The 19,325-nt window shown below is 38.9% G+C and overlaps 1 protein-coding gene across 1 annotated transcript; it reads right to left on the reverse strand.

The window, feature by feature from the left end:
- Positions 1 to 13,742: 13,742 nt before the first annotated feature.
- tnfsf14 (TNF superfamily member 14) lies at positions 13,743 to 18,221 on the reverse strand. Its single transcript, XM_037793283.1, has 4 exons — positions 17,650 to 18,221; positions 16,213 to 16,246; positions 16,055 to 16,129; positions 13,743 to 14,982 (listed from the first exon to the last, which is right to left on the reverse strand). The coding sequence occupies exons 1-4, from the start codon at positions 17,842 to 17,844 to the stop codon at positions 14,597 to 14,599; spliced, it is 690 nt and encodes a 229-aa protein (XP_037649211.1). The 5' UTR covers positions 17,845 to 18,221; the 3' UTR covers positions 13,743 to 14,596.
- Between the last annotated feature and the right edge of the window lie 1,104 nt (positions 18,222 to 19,325).

Genomic DNA, 19,325 nt, shown 5'->3' on the forward strand with positions numbered 1-19,325 from the left:
GCCGAAATTGCAACGCACGACCGCAGCTTCAGTTACACTGCGCATATGTTGTACCCCCAAGAACCATGTCCGCCCGTGACCCAGCCTCCTTTCCATAGGCCTTGGTTGCAGTGTAAGTAAATGTCATCAGCTGACAGGAAGTAATCATGGACCCAAGCTGTTGCCTAGCAACGCAATCCTGTTGCAATTCCGTCAAAATGCACTAAAACGGAGCGTTTCAGACAGAGGGTAAATACAGGCATATTTAGGCTGACAGTATGAGGAAAATAAGTTTTTTTTTAACATAACAGCATGTAAACATGTTCTAGTAGAAACACAAAATACAAGTATGAACCTGAAAATGAGAATGATATGGGACCTTTAAATCCAAACCCAGTACCACTCATAAATCCTTAGGATGTGTCCTTAATCCAACCAAAAAAAATAAAATGCAGATATCACACGCGTAAAATAAATGGTAGACATATCAGTACTCTAATGCCAAGTTTTCCCAGACAAATCTTGATTTTCTTGAATAAACTTCTATTTGGTAAGGGTCTGGCTGTTGTTGTTTGTCACACATGAATTAGGAAAGCAACTAACTATTATTGTCATTATTGGTTAATTAATTTATAGTTCTATCAAATGTCAGAAGACAAGAAAAAACATAATGAGTAATTGAATAAACTTCTATTTGGTAAGGCTCTGGTTGTTGTTGTTTGTCACACATGAATTAAAAATAAAGTTTTTTGAACATTACAGCATGTAAACATGTTCTACTAGAAAACCCAAAATACAAGTATGAACCTGAAAATGAGCATGATATGGGACCTTTAAAAATCCTACCATCCCACCATAGTGCCCTTACATGCAATACTGCCTGTCAATTAGATTTTCCACAATATTGACCGATGCTGTTTGACTGTCTGCCAATGCACTAGACAAATATACAGACAGACAAAGCAGACTCTGAACACATCAGCCTAAGGTTATGCATTTATGAAATGCATGTTGCCACAAATTGAGTTTCTTAAATAAATCAATCAGCTGCATGTGTCATTTTGATTCCTCAGTGATGATGAACTCCTGGTTGTACCACGGTGAAGTTAGTTTTAAGTTGGATATGAGACAGCATCTATGGTCTCTGTAAATTGAAAGAATCCAACATAGAACTAACTTCACCGTGGTCCTGGTTGTTATTAGTAGTGCCTTGCTCACTGTGTAGTAGACTGTGGGCAAGAGGTTTCCTGCCACCTGGTGTAAAAACAGAAGCACAGCTGCTTCAGCTTCTCAAAGGTTTCTCAGCATTCCCCTTACAAAAAAGTAGTATACTTCAAGTTTATTTTATGACATATACTTAAGTAAAGTTCAAGTATATTTCCCCGAAGTATACTTTATGTAGTGTACTAATATCAATATACCAGTAAGTGTAATAATTCAATACTTCTTGGGACTAAATTGGCCCACTTTTTAGTTTATAAAAGTATACTTTTAAGTGTACTTTAAGTGTAAGAATAGTTCACTTTGAGTACACAACTAGTTTACATCTAAGTTGTATTTTGTACTGCAACTATACTATGAACTATACTACAAGTGAATAGGTATACTGTAGCACACTCTTTATGAAAGTACACTTTAAAATACTCTCCGTTTAATAGTTGTTATACTGTAAGTATACTTGTATATACTTGTAGCACACTTTTTAGTTTATAAAAGTACACTTTGTATACTTTGACTTATAGTACTTAGCCAGTGATTTCTTTCATTTTTATTTCATGTGCTGTATGTAAAATAGAAGGTGTAGCCCGCCCATAAGGCAAAAACCTTGACGTTTGTCAGTCTTACACTCTTGGATTTACAGATATTTCAACACATCTACAGTGTAAGCCTCACTGTCTCACTTTTTTTCCCCCAAACTATAAAGTCCCTTCTTTCCTTGCAAGTAAGTTCAAGCGAAAAAATGGACCAAACGTGTCAAAATCTAGATTTAAACCAACATGTCGACCGCGCTCACTTTCTAAATAAATCAAATTTCTGTTGTTGTGGTCCTTTTTGATTTTTGTTATTAAATTGTGTGGGCCTATTGATATTTACACAAACCTCAAATAAGAAAAATAAATTGACAGATGGAAAAGAAAAAAGGATGAAGGAAAGTAAAAAAGGTCACTTTTATGTAATTTTCCATTTAAAAAATTTCATATAAATGTTCCAGTTTATTTCGTAATGCAATATTATGTCTTTTCTATTATTCATTTACTTATAAGCATTCACACACTTATAAGCATATTTGTAAACATGTGTCTTCACCACAGTTGTATTTTTACCTGTGGATTGTCTGTGGGGAAATGATGTAGTAAAAACAGACAGTGAAACATCAGTTCCACATGTGTTTCAGGATCATACAGTGTAGGATTGATTAAGCATATTTGTAATTAGTTTTACAGCCTAACATTTTCTATTCTTCTTTGTCTGTCTATCTGTCTGTTTTGTGCATTATTGATTTACATCCACTAGATGGCTGTAAATCATCATTTAGTGGGCAGAAAGTCAGAGGAAGTTAACCTGGGCCTACTGTATATCAACAGTAGTCACTGAGAAGTGGATCTAAAATGGCTGGAGTCACAAAGATTCCTCCTCTACTGATCTGATGTCATTTTGTGATGAGTATTGAAGGAAATTAAAGGTTTTAACATAAGATGTAGTAATGCCTTGAATATCTCCACCATGTGTTACATGTATTGTAGTCAGTCTATGACAATCTACATGCTGGTGTCATCATCGCCCTCATAAGAGTCTGAGCGGATTTTCCATCCTACATTACGTGTCACTTTTTCCACTATTAATTTAGCCCATTACCCATCGTCAACCACTCCGATAATGATGGATGAAATTTCATTTCCAGTGATTAATTACATGTCATACATACTCTCAAATGAAACTATGATTCACTCAGGGTTATGCCATTTGTTCTTGTTTTTGTTTCCGACAGCATTTCATCACCCGAAAATGCAGTAGTTAAGCTACAAACAATGCTGATACAATCTTATTTCACTCTCCATTTGAATCATGTTTGTCATCACAGGCAGGAGACGCTTTCAAATGTTTCAAATGTGCACATGACTCCATACTGCTGACTCTCAAAATTGCTCTTCTGCTTTTCCACGGCCATTATTTAACTAAAATGCAATCCTATTATTCTGCAGTGCACATAAAGACCTTCGATCACTGTGAATTAAAATCAGTAAAAAGTCTGGGCATGTTGTTTGTTATTGTGTTACTTGACCATCGCCAGTCATAAAGGTACTCTACCAACCGCATGTACCTTTTCGTCTCTATTCTAGTCCTCTATTCAGTCTGATGACACATACCTAAACTAAAGCCCATCCTGTTTTGCCTGCCGTGAAACTTTCCCCACGCAAAGTACAAACGGAGAAAGTGAAACCACATTTAATGGCTTAAACCAGAATTCAGGTGGGAATTTTCAAGAAGTGCAAATAGTAAATAACATATGACATATCATGACATTTTGTTCCACTATGATTTTTGACTGTGACATTTTGTTTGACATTATTAACAACATACAGTTACAGAAGCTTTTACTCAGCAGGGGAGTAGTTTCCCACTGGGATGCAATATATTCTCAAAGGCCAATAAATTTCACCCTAGTTTGTAAAACTCCCCAGTTCCTGGGGCCAGTTGCATTAACTTAGTTTAAGACTATTCTTGGCCTTAGACTGGTCTTAGATTGTCAGGTTAGATTAGTCTAATTAAGACTGTCTGTTGCAAATATTAAGACTGATTTAATTTGAGGTAGACAAGTTATCCACCTCTCGCCTTGGCTAAGCCTGAGGTGAAAGCTTTGTTGCTATGAAAACAATGGTTTACCAATCACTCTTAACAAACTATTTCAACTGTTTATCTTTCTTTCAAAAGTTTATTTATTACTTTCAACTAACGTTAACTCTTCGCTAACTATTTCAACTGTTTCTCCATTACTTTTAGCTAACTTTTAGTTAACTATTGTTAACTGTTTACCCATTACTTTTACCTTTAGCTAACTATTAGCTTGCTATTTCAACTGTTCATCCATTACTCTGTGCTTCTTTTAGCTAATTTTAGCAAATTGTTTCAACTGTTTATCCATTACTTTTACTTTTAGCTTACTATTTCAAGTATGTAACTATACATTACTTTTAGCTAACTATTTCAGCTGTTCATCCATTACTCATAGCTGCTAACATTAACTTTTAGCTGACTATTTCAACCGTTTACCCATCCTGTGCTACTTTTAGCTCATTTTAGCAAATTTCTTCAACTGTTTATCTATTACTTCTTTGGATTCTTGTAGCCTACCATAATCTTAAATAGTTTCTGAACATCTTTAACGGTTCTAACGACGGTTGGATTTATGCTGCTTTACCGTTCCTGTTATTGTCTCCTGTACATGGAGTGGTGGGTGCTGTTGCATCCATCATATTGTCTCCTGTACATGGAGTGGTGGGTGCTGTTGCATCCATCATATTGTCTCCTGTACATGGAGTGGTGGGTGCTGTTGCATCCATCATATTGTCTCCTGTACATGGTGTGGTTGGTGCTGTTGCATCCATCATGTTATCTCCTGTACATGGAGTGGTGGCTGGCGTTGCATCCATCATTTCTTCTCTTCTGTGTCTTAGTGTGACAAAAAAAGTGTCTTATTTTACCCATAATGCATTGTGTGACAGGCTACCAGGTCTCATAGGGTAGTTTTATGTAACAGGTCAATTTAAGTGCATAGGAAGTCTGACTTAAAGTTATATTTAAGACAAAGACTAGGTCTGTCTTTATGCAACTGGCCCCAGGTCTTATCAGCCTTTTACTCACAGACTTTAAGGGAAAAAAGTGCAAAAAAACCTGCCAAAATCTAGCATTCCTGTTTGAAAGGTTCAATAGGCCGATAATTCAATGCTGAATTAATACATTTGATCAATCAATCAACTCTTACTTACATTATGTACATTATCCAAATTAGTTTTAAGTATGTTACACACTATTATTCTACCATGTTCAATATATACAGAGAAAGAAAAGGGGAAATACAGAGCAAAAGCAGCAAGGCAATGACGTTCAAAGTTGGCAAAAAAGTCATGTAAAACAGGATATAGTACATACACCACCACCAAACTCTTAAAAAGTCTCATCATAAATGAGGAACTGAATGATTCACTTCATTCCTTCCCTCTCCTCCTGGTAATGAGTTTTGTTCCTCCTTTTTTTGTGTATTGTGGTGAGTGGGAGAGAAGGGCCAGCCCCAAGATACAGTTACATTATCTGGGTGCTCTGTGTTTGCCTTCAGTAACATACAGGGGAAAGTACCTTGCATCTAGATTCCTCTTTGTTCAACAGATACTCACAGCAGAGCACAGTCAGACAGCAAAACCTCCTCATCACATTCACACACTGAGCTCAGGAAGCGAACATACACTCACTGCGCTAGTGCACAGCAGAGGAAACTCGGGACCTGTACAGTCGTCAGCTCTCTTAACATCTGTCTTCCTGTGCTCCCCAGGCTCAGGCTGCTCTGAGCTCTGCCGACGGACTGACGATGCCACAGCAAACCCAGCATTCCCTTATCCATGTCTTCCTGTTGTGGATCACCATCCTTTCCATTGTCCAGATTGTGTTCATCATCCTCTTCTTCACAGCTGGACATCACGGCCTGGTGAGACCTCTTAAAATATGCTCAGATTTCATTTACAGAATATTACAGTGTCTTAATGATGAGATACAAACTTGTACATCAGTTTTTATGATAGCTGCATCACATTTGAATGAGTATAGGATGAATGTCAACACTGGTAAAACACCTGTGCAGTGCAGCTGTTCTGTCTTGTGGTTTTGGTAGTAGCACAGCTGGTGCGAAAGACACCCTCACCTGTGGTATACAGCTGGTTACAGAGACTCCTATTATGACTCCCTAACAGTGGCAGCTTTTGCATATTGTTCAGATAGAAATGTTGATCAATGCCCCCATAATCCATCATAAACTCAAACCCAATAGGCAACAACAGCTGTCAGTGTGTCAGTGTGCTGACTCGACTATGACTTGCAAACTGTATGTGATTATCATAAAGTTGGCATGTCTGTAAAGGGGAGACTCATTTTGATTTACATATCTTGAGATCAGAGGTTTGGAGCGATATTTAGCCTCCTTCGCGACAAGCTAGTATGAGTTGGTTCCAATGGATGACTGAACTGAGTCCGTTACAACCTAAAAAGTTTTGTTAATGCGTTAAAGAAATTATTGGACAGCCCTAAAGCAACACAAATAATGGAGCATAACTGGTATAATTTAAAGGACATATAAATCTACAATTATGACTAAGCAAATGTCTTTATTGTTGGTGTTTGGAGTCAGGAGACAACGCTTAACATATTTTTTTTCATTTTTTATTCAGCATTGTCGAGTTTAGCAATGCCATTCAGAAAATTTGGATGGTTTTATTGCACCTGCAGTTGGGTCAACCTTCATTCACAGGCACTCTCTGTTTTTCAAAACCCTCTTGTAACATTTATCATCAATTATGAGCATATTTTGCGCTTCTGTTTCCTTCCTCCAGTCTCAGAACAGTAGCGCTGTAGCACCAGATCGCCAAATGCATTCCAAGGAAAGCAAAACACCTTCGGTAAGATAATAGTGCTACTCCTATTGACCTCACTGTGTTGTGTTATATATTCTCACAATCTGAATACACATGCTCTTGGTAATTAAGATGTCATGCTATTTGTTTTGCAATCCCACTACTCCAGACACACACACACACACACATCTTGCAGACCAGGCAGCTCTATCTTAAATTACTTTTCTTCTTATGTCAGACGACGGTCTAACTGCTCTCCTCTCTTCTTGGAGGAAGCACAGTGACGTCATCTCCACATTCGGGGAAATGCCACTAACCTAAACTGTAGTCTCTTCATGTTCCTTCTGAAGAAAGTGTATGATGTATTCTGCTCTCACTTTTAAGATGGAGGTACTCGTCTCATCACTATGTTTAGAAAAAATGTAACCACCCACTGTAGGAGCCGTGTTGGCACCAAACTTAATGCTGATATTTTAAGATTAATGGATCTCTTCCTCTTTCAACAGTCCCCCTCCGAGCATGGGCTTCTCTTGGGGGAAGGCAAAATGATGACCTTTGAGGCGGCACAAGGTAAAGCTATTTTTTAAGTATTTCCATACTAAACTATATGACATAAACTGTAACGATGAGTCAGGTCACCATTCACAAGCTGTTGGATGCTTCATGTGAAATCGTCTCTCACCACAGGATATTCTGAATGCAGTTCTAAGAAAACAAACTCGCAGCTAATACCAACTTTTCTGTCGCCCACAGGCAAAGGGATAATTAGGTGGATAGCAAAGAATGAAGATAAAGACCTGATCATAGGAGAAAACGTTCTGAAAATACAGATGGACGGATATTTCTTCCTAAATCTTCAGGTGACACTGGATAAATGTAATGCATCATCGCAGGACATAGTCAGTCTGAAGAAGGACGACAAACTTATCCTGCTGGGTCGGATTAACACGGAAACGTGCAGCACAGGTCTCCTCGGGAAGGTGGAGGAGCTGTCTGCTGGAAGCAACCTGGTGGTAAACCTGCCAACTGAAAACATCAATATAACTCTTACACACCTGGATATCATCTACATGTACAAGAAGTCGCTCTGATATATCTATGTACTGAATCCCTGGCATGTTCCAGGGCACCTGTCCAGCTCTGTTCAGATGCAAAGATGGTAGAGAGTATTTATTTTTCTAATGTTACCAAAACAGAAATCTGTCTTTGCCTTTGGATCACCAGATCACTTAACTGTGTTCCTGCAGTCAGAGAGGTGACTGAGTCACAGAGAAAGGGCTGGATTCAACATTGAAGGACGTCTAAAACCTCACCCCTTTAAATTCTGGTCAACTAAAAAGAAATATCCACCCAAACACAGAATTTAAATTGATTAAATGTCCAATTATTTTGGCCAGTAACGTACATATACTATATGGCAGCTCTAGGATTGGTGTATGGTTGACGTTATCACTACAAATCTGCTCAGCTGTGTAGTAGCCTACTATGGAAAGAACATGCTCACACTCAGGGAAAGTGCTGTGGTGACGTAGCTTTAAAAGCGAAAGAAACACACAGAGGAGGTGGATGGGTCCTACAAAGACAAGGCTTTCATCCAGGAGACCGCTGTGCGTCACGTTACAATAAGCTGTTTGTTCATGTCCCGTGTTCACAACGTCAAATGTCATTTTCACCGTAGAAATGTAATGATTTTAAGCCCAACCATGTTGTTTTTTTCCTAAACTTCCTAAGTGGTTTTATCGCCTGAACCTAAGCAAGTGTTTTTGTTTATTTACAACATTAAGCACGTGTTTACTGCTACCGTAAAGCGGCGCTGAGGGGTCCGATAAAGCGTCAGTTTGTGACGAGTTGAGATGAGAACGTGTTGGTTACATTAATGCCAATAAAGCATATTGAATTGAATTGAAGCAGGTATTCAAGTAAACCAACAACTTGATTGCTTTTTTTTCTTTGTTGGAGTTTCTTACATTTAAAATGTGTGGTAGCTAACGGCAAGAATGTATTCTGAAATGCTACATCTACTGGCACAACTATATAATTTAGCTATTTACTGATTTATTTCTTGATATGTTTTGAACTGTATGAATGATATTTATGTTGTATTTATTTATTGCTTGGACCTCTGTATACCATATACAGATAAATAGTGTAGTATAGTCTACTGTATTTAACAAAGTTCCATGGGCCGGCCAGCGAATAACCAATGAATGTATGTCACTGTGTGACCATATTTGTCATTGTGTGGCATGCATATATTGTTAGTGAGTAACTGGAATGTATGTAGCATACAGTGTTTTTTTTTATTAATGATTGTAATGATATGAAGCTAAAATTGTACAACCTAGACAGCATGGTTGGTGCTATTGATAACATTCAGCCATTCCAATGCATTTACTTCACAACACTTAACGTCAATCTCAGCCCTTTATCTGTTTTTTCCACACTAACTGACGACCACGTGATACCATCATCGTTATTGGGTCACGAGCTTTGTTAGAAGTGAGAACCGAACATCAGATATTTTCCACAGAGATAAACAAAACATTCCTTTTGGACCCGCCAATTTTTTTTTAAATGATTAACTCACAATCAGAGTTATTTATTTTTTCCAGGAAAAGCTATACATTTATTCTGCACATTTCTAAAGGCTCTGCGGATGTATTATTTTTTCAGAAATATTCGTCTACATAAAAATGCCATCAATAAGAAGAGAAAAGAGAAAAGTAAACAAGAACCACGTTCAGTATTATACTTTCATTTAAAATGAAAAGTGAAAAGACCTGACATAACGAACCTCCATATCACACATTATGACACCTGAAATCACAACTCGTGGTGGTTTATGCGGAAAGTTTCATGTGTTAAGAGATGTTGAAAGAAATATTTGGTTTTGTCGATTTTCAGTTGATTTCAGTGCAACAAGGAACCGCTCTCACCCCTGATGATGTGTGTACATCAGTGTGATTATGTATTCAAAAAAGCATAGCATTTGTTCTGGGAACAATTGTGTCTTTACATCTGACCACAACAATGTTCTGTAACTGCTGCCGTGAAATCATTTTCTAATTAAAAACAATATTTTTGTCATCCTGGTGTTTATCATATTTGATATCTTTAAAAGCCCCAATATGGAGCTGCAGTAAATAGAGCGAATGATATTACAAACATGAATGAGCGCTTTTGACTGAGTCATTTACGAGACCCTGAATATAAAGTGAAAGTGAGAGGTCATGAGTTAACAGTGGGGCCTCGTAGATAATGAGTCACTAATAGAAAGATAGAGCGGGACCCTCCCTGCTGTCTGCTGTCGAAGAATATTCCCTCCAGACTCTGACAAATCGAAATAATAAAAATCATCACTTTACACAAACATCCAACATCATATCTGACCTACATCACAACAGATAGAGTACACAAAAGGTCAATGGAACAGGATGTTAGTCATCACTGCCAACACACAAATATTTTCCAAGTTGCTGAGGTTTCATCTTTCCAAACCTCAGCCGCAATGAGAGTCCCATATCTGTATTAGCTGTTGCCACCACAGCTTTCGATTACTGAGGAGGAGAAGTCCGAGATGTTGAATTCAAATACACATAACAGACCCATTTATACCACCCACATTGTCTCATTTATTAAAAGGCATCTGCATGGGGTTGTTCCCACCTTTGCTTTCCACTGCCAGACGTACAAGACTTGTGTAACCGCGTACAGAAGTGTGGCAGCTTCTGTGAAAACCCTCATTTCCATCACTTCCACCCAAACCACACTGAGAGGGCTTGTATGTGGTGTCAGACATGTTTGCAAAATGCAATCATTGAATGACGTGCTCTTTCAAGCTTGTTCATAAAAAAAGTCACACTTTATAATAAAACTAGTGCTGTGTCCATTCAGAACAAATTAATTTGAATGCATTCAGAATTGTTCAGCCTCCAGAAGTTCTGCTTGCAGCGTTGTCGAGCACCGCGGTATGGTTGCTTGTACACACCAAGTGTGAAGTTGATTGGATGAACAGTTCTCGAGATATGCGAAGGGCAGTCATACATACTGTACATACCCAGACAGACAGAGAATACTTCCTTTATAGTTAGATGATGATGCTACAGCGCCACCTATTGACCAAATGGTACCAAGTTTGTCATGGTCACTCAGACATCATATCTTCACATGTTCCCCAAATGTGGTCACAATAGCACAATGCGTTCAGGAGATATGACAATTTTGGTAATATAAGCCCTGCCCACAACATTTGAGCTAACTGTGAAGGCTTGCTATAGCAAAACTTTGTGGAACATCAATAATCCAAAAGAGTTATTTTTCCCGGCTTGGTCCAGAGATGTTCTTTACCAAATTTGGTGACGATTGCTCCAAATTTGTAGGAGTAGTAGCAAAAAATGAGATGTGGACAAAATTCAAATTGGTGGAAAATCAGTCTGGACGCAAATGGGCATGGCTTATATAGATTGATTCGTCTAGACCCACAAAATCCAGCAAAACAAGAAATTTCTGAAAGTTATGGTTAATAAGTTACAGGCCAAAACGTAAAGTTCATTGTTATAGCACCACCATCTGGCCAAATTGCACCACACTGCACTCGCTTGAGTCCTGAGCAATACACCCGCCAAGTATGAAGTCAATCGGTTCTCGAGATATGCGAAGGACATTCAGAAAGACACACAGTGACTCCTTTCTTTATAGTTAGATAGCCTATTCAAATATGAATTACTATTGTAGTGTACTGTACACATTATATTTTTGGGTTATGTAGATGATTTACCATACTAATTTATGTTATACGTGTGGAAAGAGATATATATTTTAGAAGGAATAATTCCACATTGTTATTTTGGACTTGAAGAAATAAGTTGTATCATTAAATACAGTAATTATTCCATTGTCATCATTATTATTGTATTTACATATGTGCACATTTAAGTTGCTATTGCATGTCCCCTTAGCCTCAGAGTCATTTTATTACTGCAGCGCTACCAACCAATAAGGTCGGGTTACACTATCAAGCATGTGTAAGTGAAAAGGTATGAATTTCGGCAAAGTGGACCCTCTGGATGCACTGCTTACAGATACTTCAAACGTCAGCACTCCACTGTTCTCTAACTGATCTTAACACAAGGGGACAGTATTTAGCTGTAGACTGTGTACCGTGACCACCTTTCAGTTTTGCTTTGCAGGGAAATGTTGCTCTAGGCATCACAAGTTGCAGAAACGAGGCTTCAAAGTGACACCTACGTAGTGCTTTATTACCAACGTAATTGTAAATATTGTTGACAATGTCTCAACAGATTGATATCTGACAACGCAACCGTGCTTTATCACTGGAACATGTTATAAGGAAGTGTGAATAATTAGCTGGAGATCACAGGCAGTTCTGTCATCCCACACTAATTGTCTGTAAAAGTCATGTCTAGACTAAAGTTTGATCATAAGAGAAAACCCAACTGCCTGAATCCAAACCACAGCTGATACAGCTCCCCCTCCTTTGATACTACACAACTCACAGGTCAGCCAGCGCTGGAAGATAATGACTCACACATCCAGTGAGGAGCATTCATGAAAGTCGACTGTCTAAGCCGCCCGTGATTCGACAGATAATATGTTTACTCATGAATTCAGACTATATATAGCAAAAGCCTGAACTGTAATTAGTCTCAAACTCTGTTTAACCAATTTGAACAAAACTAGTAGTCATAGGGATAATTAATTAAAAAGGACCTATTATGCTTTTGTGCCGTTTTCCCGTTCCTTTAGTGTGTTATATAGTGGGTTTTTGTATGCATGTAAAAGGTCTGGAAAGTTATAAAGAGTCCACATCAAAGGGAGTAACTCTACCCCACAGAAACACTGCTCCTGAACTGCCTGAAAAGCCTTGATTGATGTCCTGCTTTTTCTTCCGTAACATGGTGATGTCACCAAGTAACACATTTTGCCTAACAGCTAGTTTGGCAAGCCCTCAAACAAGTAACAATAATTAATCAAATGTAACAAACAATAAACCCCGAAAGTCGCCCTGTCGGGGTTTATTTCACAACAATGACACTGTACAACGGCTACTTACTGAAAAAAAACAATAATTTGACACGAAAACGGTCCACCAGAGCCTGAGATCAGAACTGCGCCCATAGAAACGGTTTGTTATACATAGCAACGGTCTGCTATAAAGAAATAACAGACCGTAGAACGCTGTGATTGACCAATCAGAATCGAGTATTCAACAAGGCCGTGTGATAAAGCTAGTTAGAGCGGAGCTGGAGTGGAGTCTGAAGAGTTGACCAATCATAACAGTGGGCCAGCTGATCAATCAGAGCAGACTGGGCTTTTTGGGAAGGGGAGGGGCTTAAACAGAGCGTTTCAGACAGAGGGTGAAAAGAGGTGCTGCAACACAGCCGGTATGAGAAAAATAAAGTGTTTTTTTAACATTAAAGCACGTAAACATGTTCTAGTAGAAACCCAAAATACAAGTATGAACTTGAAAATAAGCCTAATAGGTCCCCTTTAACCACCCACCGGTTCACACACACACACAGTCCTGCTACCGTACCACTACTCTCCGGGTCTGGGGTTGGAAAGTGAGTCAGGCAGTCCCTCCCTCTCCCCCAGCGGCCCCCACTACCACTTCCTCTTCAGTTTACAAATATACAACTCTGTGGGTGTTTTCAAGAGCGGCTTCTTCGAACAGACACAGCTGAAAGGAAAGCGTAACAGCGACTGCATGAGAGATACAAAAGACCGAGAGAAAAAAAACTTCCCACTGTGATGAAGCTTTTTTTTGTTTGTACAAAGCATGTCAGCATGCTTGTCACCACAGTGATGAAACGATCATCTATGGCATATCTGCATGTGTTGAATACACAACTATTGTCCCTCCCAACCCTTAAGCTCAAATACATTTCTCATAAAAGTTATACTGCTGTTCTGTACAGCATGAACACATTCTGGTTAAAGGTGGCTGACACATTATGTGTCACTGTGCTATTTAAAAACATACTTTCTCTACAATATGAGTCTTGTGGTTGAGTGGGTGAATCTGCTGCTACTGAGACCACTTAGCAAAAGCTCCTGCACCGCCTTATCGGCGACTTCAAGTCAGCTACATGACGGCCTCAATGAGGAAACCAACAACAGGACTTTTAAATCATTATGTTTATTTCAATCTTTTGGATACATTATTGTACATAAATACAGCAGAATTAAAGGTCCAGTGTGTAGTATCTAGCGGAGAGTTGAGGAGATTGCAAACGACTGAATCCTCTCCCTCCCTTGTGTCAAGCGCGTTGGAGAGCTACGCTGGATGACACGAAAACACGAATGTTCCTCCCTAGAGTCATTTGGAACAGAGCCGGTGCGTAGAGTGTGTGTACGTGGGAAATGAGTGGTGAAGCAAGAGAGATTCCTACACATTGGATCTTTAAAGTGATTATATCATTCATTCTACTGCTGGAGGAATAAATAAATAGTGTGCAGCAAAAACGTTACAGCAAAAATGAAAAGAAATGTGTAAGGAGACAGTTTGTATGTTTTTAATTTTAGCATGAACATGACACATACGTTTATACTCAGCAACAATATGAAGATCAGGAAGACTGAACAAGGTATGAACGTTTTTTGAAAAATCCATCTATGACGAGTTATTTTTCAACATTCGGACGATTACCGTTTAAAATAAGTATAAAGAAGTATTTAAAAAATCCCTGATAAGAAACGTTCTATTACACTGTAAAACTGTAAAATATTAAAAATTGAAGAGTTTCAACCCCCCTCCACCCCCCTCCGCCCCTCCTCCCTCGATAAGAAAGCCATACCATCTCGGTCCTGAGCTTCATAACACTCAGATGCACAAAGGGGTTTTCACACCTGCCTGTCTTTCCGGTTAAGACCTACTTGTTCTTTACAAAGAGAATCGTTAATCCTTGTAACTTTTATTTTCATCTTTTATTCACTGTTCAAACGTTCGGATTCATGGTGAAATATCAATGTGATATTTATATCATAAAAGCACCGAAGATGTTCTCGAAGGATTTCTGTTGCACAATGTTTGAGGTATTGCTCACTTCCACAAAAAGGGCATCATCTTTTCTGAGGTGAAACACCCCACCCAGGTAACTGTTGGATCGCATCTCCCTGGACTTCTTTGAGTATTTTTTAGACATCAGGAGGGGAAAACTTTTCCCCAAGTACAGTTTAGTTTTCCGATTAACAGAGTGGACAAATCCACCAGTGTCTAAGAAGGAAACCTTGGAATAAACGTGGTAAAAACCGTCCTTCTGAATGACAATACTTTTGTCTTTGTAGCCCATTTCAAAGAGGAGAGGGTCTGCAATCATGCTCCATGCCATGATTTTATCTCCGTGAACTACATCTTGTCCACCTGGGGGGGAGGGAAACAGTAACAATGTGAAGTCTGACTTTTCATTTTATTCATATAATGTACTCATAATGTATTGATCATTTGAAACAGAGAGTTTAAAACTAGAAAATGCAGAAAATGCAGAAAATGCGTGTGAATGTTGAAAGCTAAAATAAATGGCAAAGTATTGCTGAAAATGCGGAAAAGAGGATTTGAAGATTTTCTTCACTGAGAAAAAAAAAAGCTTAAAATTTGAAAAAGCTTATATGGTATAAACGGCAAAAGTCATAGCATAAAATGTCCTTAAAGAGCTGAACATTTTGATATTTGAGTCCAAAAAACATACGGAGGAAATAGCAGAAGAATAAAGATTTGGATCACAATAGTGTGACTGCTTAATCAGCATTCACACAATGATGAATACATTATAGAGTGCTACAGGAATGAGTCCTAAAGTCCCCGGAAATGAGTTAGCATTTTAACACTTCTGGTTCCCTCTTCTGGGTTTTTTTAATGGGTAGATGCCTGAAATAAGGCCTGTGGTTAACACAAGCTGAAGAGATTTCAACATTTTGTTCTACGATATAAAATACGTCAGTAAATATCCCACCCGTGAATTTTCTTAATAAAGGCGGGTGCTAACAAGTGGCTAAATGAGACTACTAAATGTCATCATGCCAACTTGTCCACCTTTACAGCCTCGTCGTGTATACTCGCGCTCATGTGACCGTGGTGTAGTTCGCTTATAGCCTAACGTTAGCTTTTTACATCTGCCGATTGCATTCACACTTCAAAAATCATAAAAGTGGTGATCATTTGTGGAGATTATCTTGCTGAACAGAACGTGTAAGTATCATAAACGTGTGTTTGACGCAGAGTTTATTTCCTGCAATAATCCAAAACCCAATGGAAAAAATCTCATTGGCTTTTTGTCGAGTGAACCAGGGCGATGCTAACTTTCTGGTTGGCCTACAAAAATACGTCATCCCTGCAGCACTCTATGCTACGACAATACTGTATATGTCATCTATTTTCTGCCTTGGTAATAAATTGAGCACTGTGGTAACGGAGGGAACATCAGCACTGGTCTCACCTGTCAGATGAGCAACCGGTTTGTCAGGGAGACTAGAAGGACTGGGACTTTTAGTGGAAGAAGTAAAGTCTTGACCTGTGTGAGGACCAGAAAGAATGTCACTGATGTGGATTAAGTAACTGAAGAGATATTTAAAAGTAAAAAGTGCTGAGACATACCTGCAATTTGATTAGAGTGTGATGTTTGGGTATCCTGCAATGGAAAGAAAAATGGTTTACCTCTCAGTTGTATATATGTTTGTGTTTGTGAGCATGCAGAAACATGCACTGTTGCTGGGTATGTGACAGTATCTGCATTTTATTTTTCTATGATGTTATCTTTCTGCAGAACAAAGTAGGACAGGTCTGTCTTTCTGGTGAAGAACTAAAAAGTAGATCAAAATCATGCTACAGGAAAGAAGACCACTTCCTGTGCCCCTTGTTTGTACGATATGTATGTAACCTTGTTTACCCACCCATGTCCCTCTCCCCTTCTACCCTGTGACTGCTGCCCTCACATAGAGCATCAGACAAGGACTGGAAACTGAGTCACAGCGACCATCCACCATTACAGGAGATCAAGTCTGCCATGTTTCCCATTAAATGGGCTGGACTTCTACATCTCTACTCTCTTCCCCATAATAGTGAACCTATTTCACCATCAGCAGTTTTTGGATCATTCAGCAATCATTCATATGATTATAGTAAATGTCAGTTCTGTTTCTTTTGCTTCTCTAAACTTGAACAATATCCTTACTCACACATAAATGGTGTCTAAAATGTGGGTCTGCCTTTTTTTTCTCCCAATATTCTAATCACATGTTTTGTTTAAATCACACCGTGACTCCGTTATGACACTACGGGAACATCTGTAACCACGAATTCACTCTTGGACAGTGGAAGTTTCCACTTTGGTTATGACAGCAGAGCAGGCAGTTTCCCATACGGAGCATGTGACTCTGTGATTTGCATATTAAAAAGCGATGTGAACACTGGTAATAGTCCTTGCATTTCTACTTTGTGTTATATATTTCATTAATAAAACAAAACAAAACTCACAATTTTTACATTTTACAGTTCTAAAGTAACTTTATCATCACCAAAACATGAAGTGTGCCGCTTTTATAATATTTCACGATGCAGTTTCATATTCCGGGGTCACTCATTTTTGTATTTTGCTATCTTTGTCTAAAGATAATAGTATTAATAAGCATTCAATTCACTTCAAGTAATTCCATTTTTCATAAAAATATTAAAGTATGAATAGGTAAGACTGTGTTTAAACTAAGTGTGACAAAGTGTTTAAAGAAAATCAAGATGTTACTGAGAAAGGCAGAAGAATTTCCATTATGAATACTTACAACCAGCTTATATAAAAGGTGTTATTGACGAAAACACAACAGAAAGAGTTTTGGATTGAGGGTGACACAAAAAAAAAGAAAAGAAAAGAAAAGAAAACTGAAAGTGAGAATAAGGTGTTGCAACTGAATGAGTTCTTATGAGGAAAGTGAGATTTAAAAAGAAATGAATCAAACAAGAAGCACTCAGACACAGCGTTGATAAGAAATCACAGGCACTGTAAGCAGGTGTCAACTCAGAGATGTGGTTGATACTCACAGGTTCAAGATGGTAGAGACGGTAGATAAAGCAGGCTTCTATGGCAAGGCCACACAACGCCACGCACACCAGCATGATCAGCAGGGTCTGCGCCGCCCCGGGACGCCGTTGCCCCTGGCTCAACCTCGGTGGCACTGGTGGCCGGGTGGCGTGGGTGTCCACCATAAACACAGAGGGATATCCACCCTTGGACATTACGGTGCTCAGTTCTAAAACTGAAAGACGATTCTGTGTGGAAATATCCTCCAGTAGCTGCCAGAGAGTGTTGCTTCAAAGGGGCCGCGGAGACAAATAGACTTGAGAGACAGCGAGGGGTGAAACAGTAGCAAAATGGGTGGGCTCACTTCTGGTTGGTTCAAATGGAGATGGCTCACGTCACAAGTAGTCAGATGAAGAACAGACTCAGATGCAGAAAACTTGAGCTGTATCACCAAAGCACCTTTTAAGGCCGAGATGCACCTGTCTGCACTCCGACATCAGAATGGTGATACTTGCACTAGATGCAGCTGCAGAACCTGACAATCGATCAGCAGACAATCACAAAGTGGGAGACCAAGCACTATGCATTTCACCTCCCCTTCACACACTCCCACTTCACTGTAATAGCAATGTTGAAATATCTGAATACACACTTCCTCTCTCTCATACACTCTTTCTCTCTTTGTTTTGTCCGATAGTCTGACAGCAACAGATATTGACCTAAATGGAGTTTAACATCCAAATCTCAACCACATATCACTCTTTTATCCACAGGGTTAAACCTTTGTGCCTTGTTGTAGAGGATAGGGCAGAGTTGTAAGGCCTACGCTTGATAAATTAATTGAGGATGCATTTTAAGGAGTAAATGTTATAGAGTACATGTTCCTCTGGATCACACATATGAGACAGTTTCCAGTTTTTGCAGGAAGGCCGAGGAAACTGAATTAAAAACCTGACAAGCATGATGTGATGAAGGAGATGGAAAGACATCCAAGCGGTGGGTGCACTGACGAGGACTGCTGCTCCCTTCCTGACTGCAGAATCACATTATTGTTAAAGGTCCCATATCATGCTCATTTTCAGGTTCATACTTGTATTTTGTGTTTCTACTAGAACATGTTTACATGCTGTAATGTTCAAAAAAAGCTTTATTTTCCTCATACTGTCGACCTGAATATACCTGTATTTACCCTCTGTCTGAAACGCTCCGTTTTAGCGCATTTTGACGGAATTGCAACAGAATTGCGTTGCTAGGCAACAGCTTGGGTCCATGTGTACTTCTTGTCAGCTGATGACATTCACATACACTGCAACCAGGAATAAACTGGGACACATTTAGAATGTTTTACGTTTAAAATTGTGTCAAGGATCTAAATATTGTATATTCGTGACATCACTAATGGGCAGAAATCCTAACTGCTTGTTTCAAATGCAGTTTCCGAATACGGCCTTTGTGAATTTCCCTGTGGATTGAGTGTTTCGATACTTTCAGAGTATTTAGATATAAGCCTGCTTTATAATAAAAAAAACATGAAAATCTCACTTTTTTATAATATGGGACCTTTAAGGGTTCTCCATATGACAGAGCATTTATATAGCATCAAACAGCTATTAGCTATGTAAAGATATAGAGGAGTAATGTCTACCTGAGCAGAGAATGAAGTCACTCTCTCTCTGTGTGTGTTGTAATCTGTGCT

Source organism: Sebastes umbrosus, chromosome 14, assembly GCF_015220745.1.
Source record: "Sebastes umbrosus isolate fSebUmb1 chromosome 14, fSebUmb1.pri, whole genome shotgun sequence".
NCBI lineage: Eukaryota > Metazoa > Chordata > Actinopteri > Perciformes > Sebastidae > Sebastes > Sebastes umbrosus.